The sequence below is a fragment of the Pagrus pagrus genome (genome assembly GCF_965226575.1).
Source record: "Pagrus pagrus genome assembly, chromosome: 2".
In the NCBI taxonomy this organism is placed as follows: Eukaryota; Metazoa; Chordata; class Actinopteri; order Spariformes; family Sparidae; genus Pagrus; species Pagrus pagrus.
The window spans coordinates 18204894-18226017 of record NC_140186.1 but is presented as its reverse complement, the minus strand read 5'-3'; the positions used below and the strand labels follow the sequence as shown (position 1 = coordinate 18226017).

Below are 21124 nucleotides of genomic sequence, written 5' to 3'. Positions count from 1 at the left end.
AATTCAGCTAAAGACTGAAACAAACTAATTAAACTGTCTCAATGAAAAACAGGGAATTTTAACCTTTATAACTACTCAGCTTTTTGTCATTATTTATTCAACCTGAAATGTGTTTTGTATTTTATTGTTGTTTTTATTCTTAAAGCACTGTTGCTTCTTCGCATAAAGAACGTGTAAAAAAAATGAGTTCGAGGTCAAACACTCCTCGTGTCTGTTTGTATGCAGCATCAATAGATTTCTTGAGTAATTACAGAAGAATTATCTGTAACAGTGACACGTTTTCTTTCAAATGTTTGATGCAAGAGTGACCAAACTTTTGAGATGAAATCCAGAGTGTGACAGGCACATATTATTTTACATTTCTACTACAAAGTTGCCTAAACCTCTTGGTTCCCAACCTGTTTGTCTTGTAAGAACCCTTAACTTGAAGAAATATGTATTCGTCGTGACCCCTCGTCACAGATTATTGTCTTAGTATGGACTCAGAGTTTTAATGAACCATCATTTAATGTATTTAAGTGGCCTGAAGAGGTGAAAACCAAGTATTAGAACAACTTCCCTCAACAGCGAAACCTTCCAAAGAGAGTACAACAAAGAATCAGTGGGACAAACTGTGTTTTATGCACAAAGAAAGCCCAAATAGTTGAGAAATTGTTGTCGACAGCGCTTCACAGCGTTTATTCTAACTCACAAAACTGAGCGATTTTCTCTAAAAGCAGAAGGAGACAATGCCAGTTAGTGTTGACTGTAAAATGTTGTCTTCTTTCATAAATCAAGTGTGAATGGTGAAATCAGCTGACACAGTGAGTTCAAATAAGTCGAACAAGGAATTTCTGATGGAAACTACAGTTTAGAAAAAAATGCAATGCGTTTCAAACTCGCCTGTCAAATATCCTGATTATAAAGCAGTTAAAACAGGATGAGATTAATCTACAGCCAGTTTTCCATGTTAATGTCTAAATGGAAAACAGTTTGAAAACTGATCCCTCCTAAGTGCTCAGAGACAGGAACCACCAGGTCGTGTGGAGCCAAAGTCAATTTAAAAAATGTTGCTGCTATATTTATGACAGTGGGACACAACAGCAGGGACCCAGATGTGATTAGGATCTACTGGGATGAATCCGTGTGGAGCTTGTTGCCCATCTATTCCCAATTTGAGCAGCCAAGGTAAGATCAGGTTACCGTCAATATCTATTGTCAGACTGCGCTGCTTATCAAGCTATTTTCTGCTGCCCAGTGCTCTGATAAAAAGATGTTTATCATTGTTTCTTTGCACTCAGGGAAGACTAAATGACACGTAGACATGTCAGAGAATTGAAAGGAATCAAAGCGACAAATCACACCAGGGTCAGAAGTTAAAAACAAACGCAAACGATCGAGGAAAATAAGAGGAAAAATAAGAGACTGTAATGAGGTTTCCACAGAAGGACTTCATCCTGTTAGACGAGGGCAGTCCTGAATTTTCTCTCTCACACACACGCAGACAGTCTATCTCTTTGTCTTTGTATAAGTAAACAAGCATTACAAAACCCAAACAAAGTCGAGCTGATGAAACATGACTTGACAGCTGGAGCTCTCGTCTCCAAACAGTCTCAAAACAAGCTTACTACCCAAACTCGCCCGATCTACTTTACAGCACTGTGAGACTCTAACACTCGCACTTAATAAAAAAAAAAAACTATGGGGAGCGAATGAGCATCATAAACCCAACGAGGCTGCGAGGACTCATTGTAATAAGTAAGAACCTGTTTTCCAAAGGCATGCTGAAGAAATCATAATTATTACTCACGGGGATTGAACAACTGCAGCAGTTGTTCAGTAATCACATGAATCTAGAAACCTGCCAAATGCTTCTCTGCACAGGCTGGTGTATTAAAGGAACGGTTGGATGTTTCTGTAAATATAATTATTCACTTTCTTTTGTTGAGAGTTAATAAGAAGATCGATACCAATCTCATTTCTCTCTGTGGAGAATGGCACTGCAGCCAGCAGGTGATTAGCTTAGCTTAGCATTAGGGCAAGGAGATACGACCTTAAATTAATATCGCAATCTTTCTCCAGAATAGGCCAAAAAAACACACATCGAGTGTAAGACGTATTCACCCACGATGCCGTTGTCACAACAGCAGGTATGCTGCGTGTGGAGGAAGCTTGTCAAATATGTATCCAATAAAAATCAACGTGCATCGAATGACATCGCAACAACCAGGCGCACTTACAAGCTTGTACAAAGCAATAGGATAAGTAGAATTAAAATACATCTATATGATGGTGACCTGGCAGCATGTCTCAGTTCAGAGGAGAGCGATTACTTTTTTTCAATGGGAGTGACATCAGCCATCATAGTGAGCTCTTTCTGGGACAGCTAATGAGTTACATCATCTCGGGAGGAAGTGAGCTCGGCCAGGGTGATTCAGAGAGAGGCCCAGCAGTCTTGCGTGTGTGTGTGTGCGCGCATGTGTGTGTGTATGGGGTGATAGGGGTGGCTAATGGATAAAAACCCCACCACCTGCGCCCTCTTACTGTCTCAGTCCGACAGACAGCTACTGTACGTGTTGTTGCCATGTTACTGGTCACTGCAGGGTTTCTTAGAACAATTCTGCCCTCAGTTCAATCGACCATGACACCCTGTGAAAGTTCACAGCGGGAAGAAGACTTGAGTTGTAAATGTGGACCTTTCGGGATAGGCAAGGGAAATGTTTAACAGATATTTTCAGACAGTATACTGTTACATTTCAGCTGCTACATTAATGTATTTGATCTTATTCAATTCCTTTAATGCATTTGTCCTCAGTCACCGTCAATAAACTGTGTAGTCGCATCTTTATTTAATGGAAATCACACTTAGATTTATATTTTAATCATTTTACTTTCCTAAAATGTAAAGCAGCAGTTTTCATTGTAGAAAACTGTCTGATCCTGACGTGTGCAGGATGGAAAAGTGAAGCAGGTACTGTAGCATCAGTACAGCTAAATTATAAACTGTAAGCAACACATGATGTGACATGAGAGTAACAGAACAGCAAACACAGGGCTGGATGATCATTACATGTGATGCTTCACCATTAAAAAACATTTCCTGTCTTCATGATTACATGTCTTGATGTGTTCTTTTGTGTCCTCACAACCACACATACACACACACACACAATACATATAAAACCACACAACACAAACTCACGAATCACCATCCAGCTGTGGGAAAACAGGTGGAAATAGTAGAAAGGTGTGATTATGCTCCAACCAGCCCAACTACCCCAAACACACACCCTCCATTTCTGCTGTTTTACTGAGGATATGTCAGCGATGCTAATCTCTCTCCAAGCTAAACAAAAAAACAGATTTTGATGCGACATAGCTGAAAACCCCAAAACTTAATCACAAAGCGGCATTAAATTAGAGGTTTTGCACTTCAAAAGGTGTCTGCACAGACAAACAAACACCTTCTGGGCACATTTAATCCATTATGCACAACCTCCATGCTACAACCGCACATTATTCACATTCTCCTTAGCCGCTTTGCTTTGTTGCTTGTTTTTTTTTTAACAACTTTCTCTGTATGACAAGTGAAGAAAGAAAAGTCACACGGCTATTTCTACGTTTTCTTTTTTTTTTTCTCTTTCGGTTTATATTTACTCAAGGACAGACCGAAGGCCAAATGGAAAGTGAAGAAAAGAGAAATGTTAATATGCTGCTGCTCTGGGCAGAGTCACGAGGCTTCTGTTGTGTTTCTGCTGCCAAAAGTGACAGCAGATTGGGAGGCAAGTGTCACACAGTGTATTCTTCAGTTTAATAGTTTTGAATTCACTGGTCATCACACTGTCTCGTTGATTCACACTCTTGACTTATATTACTTACTTGTTTCACTGGATCTAGTTTCAAATTTTAACAAGTGCTATTTTTGCCTCACCTTGTCCATTTGTGTCTGTTTTTGGGGAGTAAATTGGACTCAAGCTATTACGCTTTACAGCCGTCTGGCATGATAATTCACGCCCAGTTAAAGTAGTTCAATTATTTGAAGCTATTCCCAAATATATTCTGGCCCAGATCTGTTGCTTTGATGTACTCTTTGCACTCTCAGTACAAAAAACTCCCCTTTCTGAATAATACTGACATCAGAAGGACGTGGCGAGGCAGAACAAAGCGGTGGGCATGGCAGTGAGTGACAGGACTTGGCACAGAGAGCTGGATCTTCTGCAGTGATCACACTCTTATCCCTTGTGCTTAGCATATTGGAAATGGGCACCCTGCCCAGAACAAAATATTGGACAAATTATGCTTGTGTGTGCGAGCGAGAGAGAGAGAGAGCGAGAGAGAGGCGTACTCCACTCTGGTACTCCTGCAACAGAGAGGGGTGAGACACGTCATACTGACTTGTGTCTGTGTGCGTGAGAGTGCATGACCATATGGGTTATGTGTCAGCGAGCTACACACACCTACAACTGATCAGGGTGGCGGGATCATCTTCACTTGAGATGAAAACGACTCATCTTAATCACACACACACTCTCTTACGGCGGAGTGCAGCCAAATAAAACAGACTGGGTGGTGCCAAAGTCACAATGATTGTAGGTGATCAATTCGTTTATTCTATTTATTGAAAAATGTGGCCTGTTGCAGCAAAGTCCACCATCCTGTGATTTATTTAGATGCTCTAGATGTATGCAGTTAGTGATTAAGAGCCAGTAATGAGCATACACTGTACAATCACAAATGTTCTTCTCTGTTAACTGTCCAAAAACAAAAATGAAGAAGTAATTCTGGATGAAAAAACATCTGCTAAATTAATGTACTGTATCATAATGTAATTTATTTCCTGTGTAATGATGATGACAACCCCTGTGCCAAACGTCATGCCCTCAAAATTATGTACCAGATGTATCATGCGGTGCTGCCAGAGGTGAAAAATGTGGAGACATGTACTGAAAGGTGTGTGGATGACGGAGGTGATAAAGGTGAAGGAGAACCTCAGAGGTGAATAAAAGAGACAGTCATTTGGGAAGTGAGACTTCATGTCTGAAGGATGAAAGCGTGATGGATCAATCATGATAAGCAGTGACTACAGGCGAGAGACTGTCTGCCCAAGAGGGACGACAGCGTCAGTGTTTTCAGCGAGTGCACCTAAATGATGATTGTTGACGTACAAGTGATGCTGTCTAGCTGCCAAAGGAGGAAGTCAGGTGCCGTCGTTACAGAGCGAGGTTCAACGAAAACGTCTGACTTTAAAACAGGAGATTAATGTTCATTTTCCAAACATTTTCCACACGATTTAGCTTTAAAAAAAATGACAGTAATAACAACATGTTTCAGTAGTGACTTGACTTCCTCCTTCATTCGATAGGGTTTGGCTGTTCTGATATCAGTACTGAACAATCTGAATGATACTCATCCTTAATCATTTTCAGCGTCTCTGACTCATAGACGAATGATAAAGTATCCGTATGAGTCATAAACATGCCATACATGAACACACACGATCCCCTCTCTTCCCCCCTCCCCTGTCTCTGGTGTGAAAGTAGATCAGGGCAGTAAAGGGATCCACATATTGTAATAGCCACTTAAATGGGGTCTACTGTAGCCCACAGCTGCTGCCTGCCTCAGGTCTACGCTGCCCCCCCTCCTCCTGGCCTCCAGTCCTTTCAGCCCGTCCTGCTGCTGGTGGTTGGTCTTCCTCCCTGAGGGCACACAGGGCTGTTAGGCCACCATTAGTCCTGCTAATGGGCCTGACAACTGCGCCACATCCTCAGCATTTAGACCTCCTCTGTCTGAGATATGGATATCGACCACTTGAATGGAAATGGAGAGTATGGGCAGGGGGTGGGAGTCAATTTGATATGTACATATAGGCATGAATGTTATGCACAAACACACACACATAGATGCTCGGTGTAGCCACAATACAGTCAACCGAATAGATGGACTGACATTTAAGTGCACTCAGCACGACTAAAATCAAAAGTTTGACTCACCAGTGAGCTCCTTGTGAGTGAATGTGTCTTTCCATGTGTGTCTTTGTGTAGGTGTGTGTGTTTCTGCATTACATTTAAACCTTCATGTTCAAATTGTCTCCTGTCTCTCTGCCAGGCTGCCCCCGTTCTCAATTTTCACTGAAAGCGTTGATATCCAGGTCGACATTTCAGCTTCAATTAACTTCTCAGAAAGGACTCCTGAGCTCAGCAGTGTGACTGAAATATCTTCTAATTCAAACACTTCACTTCACCACCTGCTTTCCATTTTCCATTGAAAAAGCCCGACAAACCCTCTGAAAATCTTTACCGTTGTGACGTTTGAGATTTCTGCCTGAAACGAGCAATATGTTTGTTTAAGACCTCAACTCAGGAACTCCCAGCAGAAGCTTTTTAAAAGTAGAGCTGAAACAATTAGTTGTTACAGTTGTTTGATCAAGAAAATATGGCAAACATTGCCTGGCTAAAGCTCCTCAAATCCAATAATCTTTGACTGAAAAACTGAATTTTGGATCATTGGCACCTTGAGCTCTCAGAACTTGTCATGGTTCTTTCTTTTTCTTTTTACAAATCATAGAAAAACAATGAATCAATCAATCCAAAAAATAATTGTTAAATGTACTACAAGACCTTTCAAGTGGTTATGAAATAGTCTCAATTTAATACTGTTGCCTCTATATCAGGATTGGGCCGAGAGACAGTGCCAACAGTCATCGACTACTGAGCCATTCTGGTTTATAGGCTCTCCACTAGAGAGCACAAAAGAGTATTGTTTCATCTCAGAGTTTCGGTAAGGCAGGAGCTGTTGGCGTTTGTGACATGTAGAAGAGAAAATGAAAAGAAGTTTGTTGCTGCTCAATGGACTGACGTTACTTCTCCATGTCCTGTTTACTGTTTTCTCAGTTAGGCAAACCTCAGACGCTCGGATACATCGGTGGCAGGCGTGTTTCTTTTCTGCAGGCCATTGTCAATGTGTTTTTCTCAACCGTGCCGTTGTGACTTCGCTTAGCTTCTTCAGTATAGCTAGCTAGCTAACTTTGTTTCAAGAGACTGAACACGGCTATGCTACAGACATGCGGTGCCTTTAAAACCTGGCACTGGGATGGATGTCGGGGTGACAGGAGATAGTTTTCTTGGCTGGGTGAGATTGATGGGTAAAAGCGACAGTCGGAACCAGTCGTGACGGAAACTCTGAGGGGACACACTACCTCAAATTCAGAAATATAACGATGTCATTGTCCATCATGATGTTTTACTTTGGACACCGTCATATGCCAACCCCACTCTATGTGACCTGCATATGCAAATGAGCAGCGAGAAGATTGACTATTATATGATATTGTATGATATAACATGATCGGATAACTCATAAAATTACCATGTTATTTTATAGTGGAGTGCTGAGGATGAATCGAGGAGTCTCTCGGCCTGAGGGAAGAAGCTGCTCTGGGGTTTTGGTGGTTGTTTTACCGTTGTCATATTACAATTATTGATCTTACATGGCCACAAACAGATATAGGACTTAAAAAAATTGAAAATTGGTATTTAAGATACGTTTCAGTCATTTTAAAATAAATGCACATGCTAGCTGGATCAACATCTGGACACAAGACACTAGGGTGTGGAAAAACCACTTTTGTCCAACAAAAAATGTAAGTTCCTGTCAGCAGCTCTAATTAATCAATTCACAGCATTAACAATTTTGATGGATTATTACTTTAAAAAGTTCTAGTTTCTCAAATTGATCTCAAACTGGTTTTCTTAGTCGTCTTTAATTTGCAAACTGAACACACTGAGTTTAAGACTGGTGGAACCTGGATTGTCATTTTTCCCTTTTATTCTGGCATTTTATAGACCAAATGATGAACCTAGGCAATAACTGTTAGTTGGAAATAAGAAAAGAGGTCCTGGCTCTCCCTGCACTTTTAACAGCTACAGAAAGGCAACAATCATCAAAACCCTCGATCTAAATGTCACTGTGAACAGCTGAGGACAAATCTTTAATAAACAGTTCGATAAGTACAGATCAACAAAGGTAGAGCTGTTGATAGAGGGAGCAGACATTCTTAAATTCCTGAAAAATGAAATGGACTTAAGTCATTTATCAGGACATCTTTCATTTACTGTCGGCTTTAATCCGCCGGGCTTTACAACAGGAGTCCAGCACCTTTAAGAGTGGAAACTCTCTACTACGCACAACCAAGTGAACATCATTTGTGCAGGAAATCGTCCAATTTTCCTTGTTCACTTTATTTTAGAGAAGATGAGCAATCAATAGAGCATATTACCTTAGCACAATGTGCAGCAGAGTACCTTTACTGTAAATTAATTCATGTAGAAGCAGAGAAGGACTGGCAGACAATGGCCCTGCATAGAAAGCTTTGCCAGCCTCTCATGATTAATTTCACGCAGGCGCCCACCACATGGAGGAAAGCCTCGAAGGAAGCTTTTACCGGTGCCTTCTAATGTCTGTCATAATGTACGAGATAATGACGAGCCTACATCACGCAAATGTAACAGAATCATCTACTCAGTCTCTTTAAGTAGCCCAGACTCAATGTATGTCACCCACTTATTGGTGCTATCGTATCAGTTAATCCAAAACTTTGTTGGAACAATATGTTTGTCTGTGTATAGGGTTAGCTATCCTTTTAATTTCTCTGAGAGGATCAGAGCCACTCACGTTGCAAATCAATGAACTGGAACATTTTAAGGCTATATCAGATTTTTTTTTCTATGTTTTGTATCAATGCCATGAAGTATCATGATTTGCCAGGTATTCATTTGTCCAAAAAAGAGGGGTTTTTTTGTCTATTAAGAGTTTCTCACTGTTAGTACATCATGTTGATATTGCAAGATTTGCCAGAACAGACATACTGGGATAGTTTTCCATGTCGACGACTGCTAAATCAATCCACACGTTCCTCTGAAGCCTAAAAGTGTAACATGTTTTTAGGGTCTTGGAGATCTCTGTCATAGCATACATAAATATGTGTTTAGAGGAGGGTGTGTATATTAAATGAGTTCAAGGTACAACTGATAACATTTGCTATATTTATTTACATCCCTCCTATCTATGGCCTATGTGTTTTTTGTGTCAGCGAGGGTTGAAAAGTGGTGTGGATATGAGGGCTAAGATAAAACCCTTTTAATAGTATTCATCGTATGCGATTTTAGGCAATAGAGAGGCGAAGACAAGCCCTGTGCTGTGTGGTGGACCAACATGGGAGCTTTTTTTGGAAAAACATTTACAAATAATAAAAGAGGAAGAAAATATTTTTTTGAAATCGTTAGAATTGGGCCATGAATGACACATATGATGTTTGTCAGTTTTAAAAGATCATTTTTCAACGGGAGAAAGACGTAGTTTGTCATAAAACTAATTAAATATAAGACTTTGAATATACGTAATTATAATACAGACTACACACCCAACAGCAGCGTAAGTGACACTGTGTCGTTGAACACTCACCAAAACTCATAACTGAGACCTTGTAGGGCCGGTCCTGTAGATCAGCTAACTCACAGAGCTGACGGACCTTCCTCTGACATAACTGCAGCCGTCAGTACAGACAGATTTATTGTGATTTTCACCTTTTTTTCTATTCTTTTTCTGTGAGGTGTCGGCCACAAACTAATATATTTTACTATCTTTACGACAAACAGCGACTTTCTTGACTTGTATACAAACAGCATATATGTAATTCATGGCATAATTCAGACTGGATGGAACATTTATTTGTCTCTCCACATTGACTATGTACCATAAAATAAGGCAAATAAGCCAAAATCGTCGATGTTTGCTAACCTAGTCTGTCCACCAAACCTATAATATTATGATTTCGCAGTATATGCTGATCACATCTATTATCTAATGAACAATAACAGTTCCAGAGCATGTTGTCTGCTGTTTGCCTTAGTTTACATTGTACTGTTCACATTTTGTCATCATTTCTCAGCAGCAGCCAGTCAGCTGGAGGTGCTAATTTGGTGGTTAGGCTAACAGTTCTTGGTGCAAGCTATTTTCAGAACATCTCTAACAAATTATGATTTCATAAAGTGATGGGGACAAATGTGCTCATTTCAAAAACGTGGTGGAGGAGTGTCCGTATTGTAAAATAGTATTATAATAAATATAAAGTGTGAAGCCTTCATCAAGTGTTAAGTTTTAATGACATCATATGATTGAAAAGTTCTTACCTGCAGCCTCCGTCTTCGGATGATCCCAGAATCATCCATGGCGCGTGTGCGGGTTCACACCTGTCGGAGGGTCTCGTGGCTCCTGTGGTTTCCAGGTGACTGGTAGGGGGGGGCGAGAACGAGCTCCACTCTCGCGTGACTTTCAGCGAGCCAGTCGATTCACGACTGAACAGAAATGCTCGACGCTTGTAACATCATCCAGCAGGTGAAGGCAGCTAAGATACTAAGATACACTAAGATACAAGCTGAGATGTCTCCTCTCAAACAGAAACTACTCTAATCAAATGTGACCAAAGTGTTAGAAAAGTGCACGCTCCTGTGCTCGAGCCCAGCCAGCATCCCCCAGACCGACCGGGACTGACAGAGACCACTGACTGGGCTGCTCTCTGCTGGGAACTGCTGAATAAGCGAGAGGCTGCACGGTGGGATCAACTGGAGTCCAGCTGAGAGGCAGAGAGGAAGCAGAAACCCCCCGACCAGCCCAGACCGCCACGCCGAAGGTTACCACACCGCAGATTAGATAAACCACACAAGTTTGCACACATCCTCAAAACAAGCCCTCTGCACTACAAGCACCAGGAGCAGCTGAAATCAATCAGATCAGCATCTGTCATCCTCCTTAAAAAAGAAAAAATAATGCATCTATCGTCCTGTCCCTGCAGCGATCCGCTGCATGTTACAGCATTCAAACACAGTCTGTGTGCTGAGAAGGCACCGGTGCATTCATGTACACCGAGTTGACTGCATGCATACTGCTACACAACTACACATACGGATTACACGACACGTCCAGGAGCTGTCAGTGTGCATTTAATTAAAAAAACGAGGCGAGATGAATGAGAATCTGGAGCCACTCTGTACGTCCATCTGCTGAGGAGACACATCGGCAGTCAAAGCAGGTTGGTCACTGCACGTTTCGTCCTCCTGAAGGCGGATTTGTCCGTGTTTCCCTCCCCGTGCGCTCTCTCTCAGGTACGAGGTGTGTTCACGCTCATCTTCTCTGCTGTAACGTTGCTTTTCTCGCGAAAAATGATGTGTGGTTGCTACACAGGCTCCATCCTCAGCTCCTACCACCCACTTCCTACTACCAAGCGACGTTTAACCCTTCAGCGACCAGAAGCTTGTTTTTTTTTTTTTAAAGCATTATCAGCCCCACTGTACGAAAGTGGGCTTTAATACACAAGGGAAGTTTTTAAGCAAATGTATCTGATATAATTCAGCTTTACACACATTTCAGGTGCATCAACAAACAGGCAAATAATAATAATAACTAGGGTTGTACAATATACAGTGCTATGAAAGTTGACCATGGTACTGCATTGTACCACAGCCTGGAAGCATTATTTAAATAATAGTCATTAATAGTTAATTAATCATCCCTTCAACCAAAAACATGTCATTCCTTTAAAGGAGCGATATGTAAGAATTGACCACCTGTCAAATTCAAACTTAAAACAAATAGGAGGCAGCACATCACCAGGGTAACAGTGCTAACTGTGGTTGCCACTAGCTAGTTAGCCCAGTTAGCCGTGCAGCTAGCGGTTCGGACTGTGAGCTCGGGGACGAGGGGAGTGTTTGCGTTTACACCGCTAGCACAGGAGCCGTGGACTGGGATGGGCCGCGGCTAGCTGGTTAGCATGTTTAATTCAGCAGATATCTCTGGAACACGATGCACAGATGTTATAATGTCACGATTGTTCGAGGCAACACGTCCAGTTGCCGACGATGCAGCACCTACATTTACCATGACCCGGATGACTGAGAACCTTCATCGTTCCTCACGTTCTGTTGATGCTTTTAGTTATTTTTTTAATGTTTTTAACTAAAATTCTTACATATAGCACCTTTAAAGTGGCTCTGTGGAGCTTCTGTGTTGTGCTGGAAGCCTGTCGTTAGTTTGTGTTAGCGGACTCCGTTTCTAAACTAACATTAGCTACTAGTCCTCTCTGTTAGCGGAGCGGGGAGAGACACTGAAACGAGGCGCTCAAAACGTGTACAAAGTCACATCCTTTGGACTGTCGCGGAAAATCCGACCCGAGTACTTCACAAAGAAATCCACAGTCCAGCAGCTTTAAACAGCAAAAGCAAATCGTCCACAGACTAGTTTTTCACAACATGTTACAATCCGTTCACATATGGCCAATAAAAAAGTGATTAATACACGTAAATTACCACAAATCGTTACTGATAACAATAATAGCAATAATAACTGTGTACTGTAGTATACCGTGAAACTGTGACATTTTCCGAGACGGTTAACATACAGTGAAAATCCATAGTCCATATGACAATGTATTTGGGTGATATGATGTTGAGCTGAAACGATTAATTGATTACTCGATTAGTCAAAGGACAAAAAAAACAAAAACGGCAACTGTTTCAATCCATTAATCATTTCAGTTATTTTGCGAGCAAACATAGTTGAAAAATGCGACACATTCTCAAGTTTCAGCTTCGTAAATGTGAGTTTTACCATGTCACATAAAAAAGTCGATTGAATATCTGGGTTTGGGATTTTTCGTCAGTAGGACTGAAAACATCATCTTGGGCTCTGTGAAGCTGTGTGAGCGTTTTTTGACTAGTCATACACCAAGCAGATAAAACAATGATGAAAACAATTTTATGATATACTGTGACTAACAGTTCTTAAATTAGTCCTCCAGAAAGTTTATCAAGATTAGAGCAGCGGCTAAAAATTATTTTTCTCATAGATTGCTGTAACGACTAATTTCTCAATTTACTGATCGGTTGTTTGGTCAATAACAGGTCGGAAAATTGTGAAAAATTCCCAATCACAATCAGTTTGTCCTCAATGGGACAATTGGTCATGCAGCAGTGGGTTGCACACATTTAGCACACAGGGTACATCATTTTTTAGCTAATGGCGGTCTGAGGAGGGTACCAGATGGCAGAAACTGAGACAGTTGAGGTAAAGGATTGGAGCAATCAGACAGGATGGGTTCTGGTTTTTCATAAAACTATGTGTTGCAAAGATCTTGCAGAGTTTCCTGTGCAGCGCCAGTTATTTTGCTGCAGACACTAACCATCTAGTTGAGTACGTTTTTGTGGTTGATCTTGAGAGACTGATCACAATTTCCCGGAACCAAAGATGACGTGTTCAATGTGCTCGTTTGTCTGATCAACCGTCCAAAACTACGGAAGTCCTAAACGGTTATGGGTCAAACATAATTTCTTCCGTTTAGGGTTAAATTATCCAATTATCTCGGGATTTTTTTATGGAATAACATTTGCTATTCCAAGGTAATGACGTAAGTGGTGATCCGAGAAAACAAATAAGATTTTAGAGCCGTTTAGAGCTTCTGTACAAAACCCAAAGATATGATATAAAACAGATAAACTTCTCCCTGGTTGGGAAGTTGAACAGGGGAATGGTTGGCATTTTTTCTTGAGCACTGACTTAAACAATTACTTGATTTTTAATCAGTTGTGGGTTGAAACTCACGGACAGCACTCTCCATGACATTGACTTATCCTGCTATTTGGCAACCAACCTAATATGACCCATTACCTTTGCAGAGTGTTTGCAGTTACTTCAAAGTCACAAAGCATATTGCTTCATCGAAATGTGTTTATGCTGCCCATGGACTGTACATGTGCCTGGCACACGAAAATGGACGTTGTCTAAGTAAATTAACAGTCAGCACAGCATGCCGTCATGCTTCCATTGCTATTCCAATGAAAAATGGCATCAAGCATTATGCATTATTCAACATTCACACCTGTCACACATGGGATTCACTGCCACATAACATTTCACAGCTCCTCACCCTTCAGTTACTTGCATCCCTGATCCAAATGTTAATGAATGAACGCTGGCATGGAAACAAATTCCCCACATGGTGATTTGAAAGAGAAAGATCTTGAATGCTGTTGACATATTAACTGGAACGGCACGTCCTCTGCATGCCTAATGTTTATACAAACTACCTTGTCCGGTCCCCTCGGAGTCTGCCAACACATGTAGACGTATCGTCAATAAAATAAATGGATTCCCTGATCAATACTAAATGAAAGTAGCCTCTGAGCTGTCGTAATCACTGATTATACCGACACATTTCAGGACAAAGTCCATCACAGTGTTCGTACAATGTGTTGTCAGGATGATGTTTCGCTGTTAAACATTTTCACAAGATGGAAAGCGTGAAAAAGGAGAAGTGTTGGTCAAAGGTGGCCGGTGGGGTAGATCAATGTGGAGAGAGAAAAACAAAGAAGGGGTCGGGCAGCTGGTCTGGCTCAAGCGCCAGGACGGAGGGAGACAAGAGGGAGACTTAGTGGCTTTTAGCATTGTGGCCTTAATGTTCCCCCGTCTCTCTGAGCAGACAAAGCTGGCAGGCTTTAGTCCCTCTCACCCTGAGATTTACTGCTGGCAGATCGCTCTGGGTTCAACCTCAGCCCCTCCACCACCACTTCAAGTCGTCACCCTCAACCGCACCCCACCCTCAACCGCACATATGCACAAGGAGCGCTCCCTCATCTAATGGTGTAAAAGTGCCATATAGATGTTGAAAAGAGCACCAGGGGCTGCAGTGATTATTGTCACTACAAATTAATCTGCAGTGATATTATTATTTTTCTAGAGTAAATCGATTAATCTCTTAATCTATTAAATGTCAGTAAATTGTGGATAAATCACAATTTTCCAAAGCAAAAGTTGAGGTCTTGATATTACTTGTTTTGTCAAATCAACAGTCCCAAACATTATATGACAAAAAACAGGAAAAGCTCACATTTGAGAAGCTGGACCAGCAAACAGTTTGCATTGTCTGCTTAAAAATGGCTGAAACTATCACTTTATCATTATGATTTGTTTATTTTATGACAGTGATGATTATTATTGAAAATCATAGTTCATTGTATGTTAATCTAGAACTAACTGATGACTAATCCTTTCAGCTCTATAGTTTATTATTATTAATTGATATATAATATCAACATAACAATAATTTTAGCTCAATAAAACAAAGGACTTGGTTATATTTAGGTATCAATACAGGCTTTTATATATATAAATCAACTTTATTTTGGCAGTTTTCAAGTCTTAAAGCTTCTGAAATCAATCCAAACCTCCTACATGCAATCTGGAATACTTTCCAGACGGCAAAGCCTAAAAAAGGGCGTTAACAACATGTGTGGGATCATTGATTGCATTTTTGGGGACTTGTTTATCATCGTATTAAAGCTGCATAAGAGATCTCTGGGTTTTGCCAGTAATTTTAAAACAAAGGGTAAAAAGAGGATGTAGAAATGGCTTTAGACAGTAGACAGTACAGAGGATGCTAAGCCTGTGTCTCGAATGACATCATGAAATCTCAATCGTCAAACACTGTGCTCAAGTATTAGTATAGTACGTTTAGTATATTAAGTATTAATCCGATTAAGGTGTGGTATGCACAAGAGATGGATTAATAAACAATCAAAATGGAAGCATCATTGGCCAAAATATCCTCACTTTAAGTCTCTAGTAGTGTTGTCAAAAATATCCACATCAGTTTTGAATATTTTTTCACAGTACTGATACACCTGTACCACTGCTGCAGTGCCCACACTGCCCTACCACCCCCAGAAGTAAACTAACTTACACTGTTGCACTTGACACACAGTACACAAGCCTTTTTATGTTTATCTTTTCATTAAAATCTAAAATTGGATGTCGTCAGTGTTTGATTTTTCCCACGTGGTATCGAAAATGGTATCAAATATCGATATTTTGTGTCACAGATAGATATTCCAGTATTTTGACAACACCAGCAATCTAGCATGAGTCAAAGAGATTGACTCCCATGATGCAACTCAACAGCATCTTTCATTCAACTCCCACAGCCTCCTCAATGCTCGTTTTTAACACAGACTTTATATGGAAGATTTTAGGCCTCAAGCTCAAACTGAGATTAAAAAAAAAGTTTTATTAAACTTTGCTCATCTTCGGAAAGCTCCCTCCAGAGCTACAGAAGACATTATAGGTCTTTCCTCACAGACTGAGTAGCACCTCTTCTGAGGAGAATAAACTGAGACTTCTGTCGAAAATCAGTAAAGAATCCATGAATAATGTTGTAAGATCATTTAAGTAGTGTTGGATGTATTTAATCTATAAACTATCTACTGCAGCTGTCCATGATGAGAATTCAAACAACTGTGCTTGAATGATTTTAGTAACGCTATACTAAATCCAGTTAGTAAAATCATATGTGTCAGTGTCTAATAATCAATGTCCACCCTGCCTGTAACGCGCTGGATGAACATGGTGTAATGTTGCATATTAAACACGTCGGCTTTGGCCTTTTTAAAGCTCACACTAAAGAAAGCGTTAGAATAAACTGGCACCACATGTGCACTGGTGTCAGCAGGTGAAAAATGATGTTTCTCGAGGTGACCCAGTTACCAGCTTGTCTGACTTCCCTAGCACATTTAGCCTGTGCTGCTTTTCTTATTAATATTAAATAATTAATGAATGCACATGAATTTTACATCTTTTTTGTTCATTAGGTGCTCTGAGATTTGGCGAGGGGAGGAGGCAGCAGCGAAGAGAGAAACCGTACGAGGCGCAGTGTTAACACACAAAGACTTTCTCCTATTGCTCCGTGCAAAAAAAGCTCTCAAAAATGATGTCACCCTTTTTCATAGGATGCCCCGAGGGAGGTCACATGGGGTCAGCTCTCGGCAGCCAAAAGCTTGGCAGGGCTGGGATTTGGAATATGCCTGCCGCTTGTGCGATCCCATTTCCCGTCCTGGTAAGCCGGTCTCACAAGAGCCACGTCAGCTCACATCTCTTCATAGACTGCAAGTGCCTCCCCCTGTATTCACATCTGCTCTGTGTGTGTGTGTGTGTGTGTGTGTGTGTGTGTGTGTGTGTGTGTGTGTGTGTGTGTGTGTGTGTGTGTGTGTGTGCAGGTTGATAAAAAGAGTCAGCATTCCCTCCACAGACACCAACTGTAACATGTAGACATTATTTTAAGTGAAGTCTAGTGATTTATCACATCAACCACTGTGTGCAGGTGCTCTCGGAACAAACAGTATAACGGAGTGCTGCAGGGTTGACATGTGTTTGTAGGTTATCCCAGTTAGTTATTTATGCCCTGGTTCCACCTATAGAAAGTATTTGAGGTTTTTCAATTATATTTTTGATTATTGCAGAAAATAAGCTCTGTGGCAAACACAATTTTATGATTACACGTTTGTTCAGCAACATAATCACAGATGCGTAAATGCAATCGGCAGAAGTAAAAAGGCTTTAAACAAACTACATTAAGGTCACATAACGTGTTGCCTACAGACAGAGAAAGGCAGCTGCATCAGAACCAAAGTAGACAATTCCTAAATGAATTTATTTTATTAGTAATCTGATAAAAAAAAACAAAAAAACACAGATACCAGAAAAACAAAACAAAAAAACAAATCAGAAGTCACAAAATAGAGCAAAGTGCACAAGTTCCGACAGCCCAGTATGGCGTCTTCAAAAATGTTTGTTTTTTTCTTAAAATCAAAAGATATATTATTTACTGTAATAGAACATTCAGAAAACAAGAAAATATTCGACAGCGGGACCAGCAAATTTTTGCCAAGTAATCAGTCGTCAAAATCGTTGCAGAATCATTAAAAATGTTCTTTCAATTGACGAATCCAGAAATACTTTTTGTCACCGTGCCTAACTATATTGGGGGAATTCCATATTAAACAAGCCAAGTTGAACTGAAATAAAATGTCTCAAGCAGAGTAGCTTTGCTAGCATCACAGTCAGTGAGAGTGCACCCATCACCAAGTAGACCAATCGATTAAGCGACTAATAGTTTCAGCTCAACATCATTTAATGTGTTCATAAGCAGTCTACAGGCTACAGGGGCGGGGACGAAACAACATGGACGCAGTACAATGTAATTCACTCTAAACGCCCTCGAGGCTGAAGGCTACGTCTGCTAATTCAGACGTACCTCATTTATTATGAGTGTGCCCCCCTCAAAGTGCATTTTAAAATCCCCCAATAATGAGTCTATCCGATTCAACATCACACAGCATAAATCCTCACAAAATCATGATCATGTTAAGATATTTAAAGCATACCGGCAACAGTGCTTCCTTTGACGTAATAACATGTTTTTGAAACTCTCCGTTTGTCTCCTGCTGTCTTGATAATTTATATGCTAATTGGCATTTAACCTAAAATGACCCGACAGTGTAGCAGGGTTTCCATTGTTTAGTGTAGGTTTTAAATACCAGCTCAATGTCGCGTACATGCTGTGTGATTCTATCAGGGATATAATACGACTGTGTTCTCAGCAGCCATGATTCACACTCTGTAAACCCTTTTCACAGCCCACAATATGACTTTCTCCTCTGCAGGTGAAGCACGCTAAGATGTCAAAATGTCTGCTGTGGAAAAGGTCTATTTTGTACTGTAATTACTGCACAACTGCTTCTTCTTAAGTACAGTATTCAGAGAATCACACATGAGTCAACACTTTACGTGATCTCTGTCCTGTGTTCGAGACTTGCCCGCACATCTTTTTATCCCCAAACTCTCCACTTACATCTCCCTTTAATCATCTTCATCTCCCCCTATCTTCATCCTCATCTATCCATTACCTCTCTCCTCCCCGCAAATCTGCTTCCTTAAAACCCCTGACACCTCCTTTCTCCTTCTCTCTCAGCTCCCACCTTCTCGTCATTTCTGGCCCCGTCTGTGCAGAAGTGGGTCACAGACTACAGCTGTGCTAAAAGCCTAGTCTGGGAAGAGGAGCTTCTCTAAATAAAACACTATATGATCAGCTTGTCTCTGGGGTGCCTCATCATACATACATAAACCTAACAAAGATGGAGAGAAGAGGGGAAGGAGTTTGCGAGGGAAGAGATAATGTACATGCAGCTTGATTAGTTAAGTGGGTTTCTGGCCTCGTTGTCTCTGTAAAGATAGAAAGCAATTTCCTGCTCGCATGTATTATATATACATTTATTATACATTAAAGCTTTTCATCACAAACTAATGTTTTGATGGAAGCACTCACAAGATAGTTTATCATATTCATGAAGTCTGATGTGATCTACGTTTGATCGTTTTAGGATAAAGTATGTACTGCGAAGGACTGTGTTTTGTTAAGTATTACACCTAGAGGCAAAAATCATTCATCACTCTCCATTGACTTCATTGTGTTGCATGTAGGTGCCTTACTGTCGCTTCTGTCAGTTAGCAAACAACAGAAAATTGCCTAAAAGCTGCTACTTTCCATAACATTGTAAAATAGGACGTTTTTCAATATTTTTGTTAATTTCCCAGGGAATAACATAGATCATGATGAAAACAATCAGCCATACCGAGGTGGCTGGTATCTACGAGTGACGATGCGGATCCTAGATCTGGTGATCGTTTACTGTGGTTAAGCAGTTATGGCTGTTTTAACATTTAGGTTGATACAGGGCTATGAAGTTTGATATTGGATTAGACTTCATTGAATTAAAAGGGACTGATGGGCCTTGGTGGAGGTATGTGCTCCACTAATAGCTGTTTTGTAATTCTTGATCTGAGATTGTTTGCTATAACCAGGCTAGTCACTGTATTAGCAGTGATGCAGTTCCTTATACGCTGCCTTATATGCTAGAAAAGGGTTTGGAAATGTGTCCTGGTGACTCTGGTGATCCTCTGACTTTCCTCTAGCACCACCAGCAGGTTGACATTTGTGGTTCTGAGTGAAAGAGCTGGTGGACAGATTTACATACAATTTAGTAAATACATTAATTCTGTTTTTGACTTTCATTATGGGATTAATTTAATTACTATCATCAAAAATGTATTGTTTTCAATACTTTTGGTTTTAACAGTATTGTTTCCTTTTTAATGAGCATTCTGGCTGCCGTGTGTTCAGCTTTGCAGCATAGCTGTGCACCGACACAAATAGTGAGGGCACAAAACTGAATGCACAACATAGGTTTTTCTTCAATCTGGGGAGCAGTAACTATGACAGAATACTTTTTAAAGTCTCTACACATTACACTCTATTACATTACACATGTACAGAAGCCCTAAAGGGCCATGCATTCATACATTTTATTTCCTCCGTTTTTCCGTGATAACGAGTTAATTTCATCTGTTTTCTCGAGATCTCGAGTTATTATCTCGAAATAACAACTGCCGTTTTCCCGAGATAACGGGATCATTTTCTCGAGATAACGAAACTTTGTTTTCCCGAGATAACGATATAATTAATTCGAGATCTCGAGATAATGACTGTGATATGATAGGCCTGAGATTATGGAGACGCCCGGGACCTCGTAGCTGGTCAGCTATGTAGTTAACGGCGACATCAGGCTCACTTAGATTGCGCTGCCGATATAGCTGAAGCCTTGCTAACCGTCTTTTTAGATAACGCACACTAATGTGTATATTATCTGTAATAGCAAGGCATAATGCTATTTCAGCCTGTGTCAGGTCTCGATTGAAAAAATATGTGACGCGGTGATCGATATGCTCCTGCTCCTCTGACATTGCTACACTGAATGATGTTTCCTGCAGTGATTTAATATACTACACTATCGTTTTGTTTTCTCAAGATCTCGAAATAATTATATCGTTATCTTGGGAAAACAAAGTTTCGTTATCTCGAGATCTCGGGAAAACGGCAGTTGTTATTTCGAGATAATAACTCGAGATCTTGAGAAAACAAATGAAATTCACTCGTTATCACGGGAAAACGGAGGAAATAAAATGTATGAATGCATGGCCCTTTAGGGCTTCCGTAATTATGGGCTGTTGAATGCACAACATTCACCACATTAGGGGCAACATATTAACCTTTGAGTAAGCTGCATTTTGCTGCCGTTGTATGTTGGTATGCTGTATGTACTTGTGCATAGGAAAGACCTCATGAGAAGCCTGCAGATTTCTACGATCTAACGCCCTCTAGTGTAACTGAAAGCTGTCTCTTTTTAAATCAAAGACCAATGCACAACTA

At 40.6% G+C, this 21124-nt stretch overlaps 1 protein-coding gene and 1 long non-coding RNA gene across 3 annotated transcripts in view; one reads left to right on the top strand and one right to left on the bottom strand.

The window, feature by feature from the left end:
- The window catches only part of mast1a (microtubule associated serine/threonine kinase 1a), a 74768-nt gene extending 63439 nt beyond the window's left edge, over positions 1 to 11329 (bottom strand). For both annotated transcript variants that reach the window (XM_084381566.1, XM_084381567.1), the window contains exon 1: positions 10167 to 11329. In XM_084381566.1, the coding sequence (XP_084237692.1) occupies positions 10167 to 10205 (39 nt within the window). In that variant the 5' untranslated portion in view covers positions 10206 to 11329. The remainder of the gene's footprint in view (positions 1 to 10166) is intronic.
- Positions 10983 to 19034, top strand: LOC311274153. The gene is made up of 4 exons (XR_014624722.1): positions 10983 to 11065; positions 16671 to 16719; positions 16809 to 16915; positions 18830 to 19034. It is a non-coding gene; the product is annotated as an uncharacterized lncRNA (long non-coding RNA).
- Positions 19035 to 21124: the final 2090 nt, after the last annotated feature.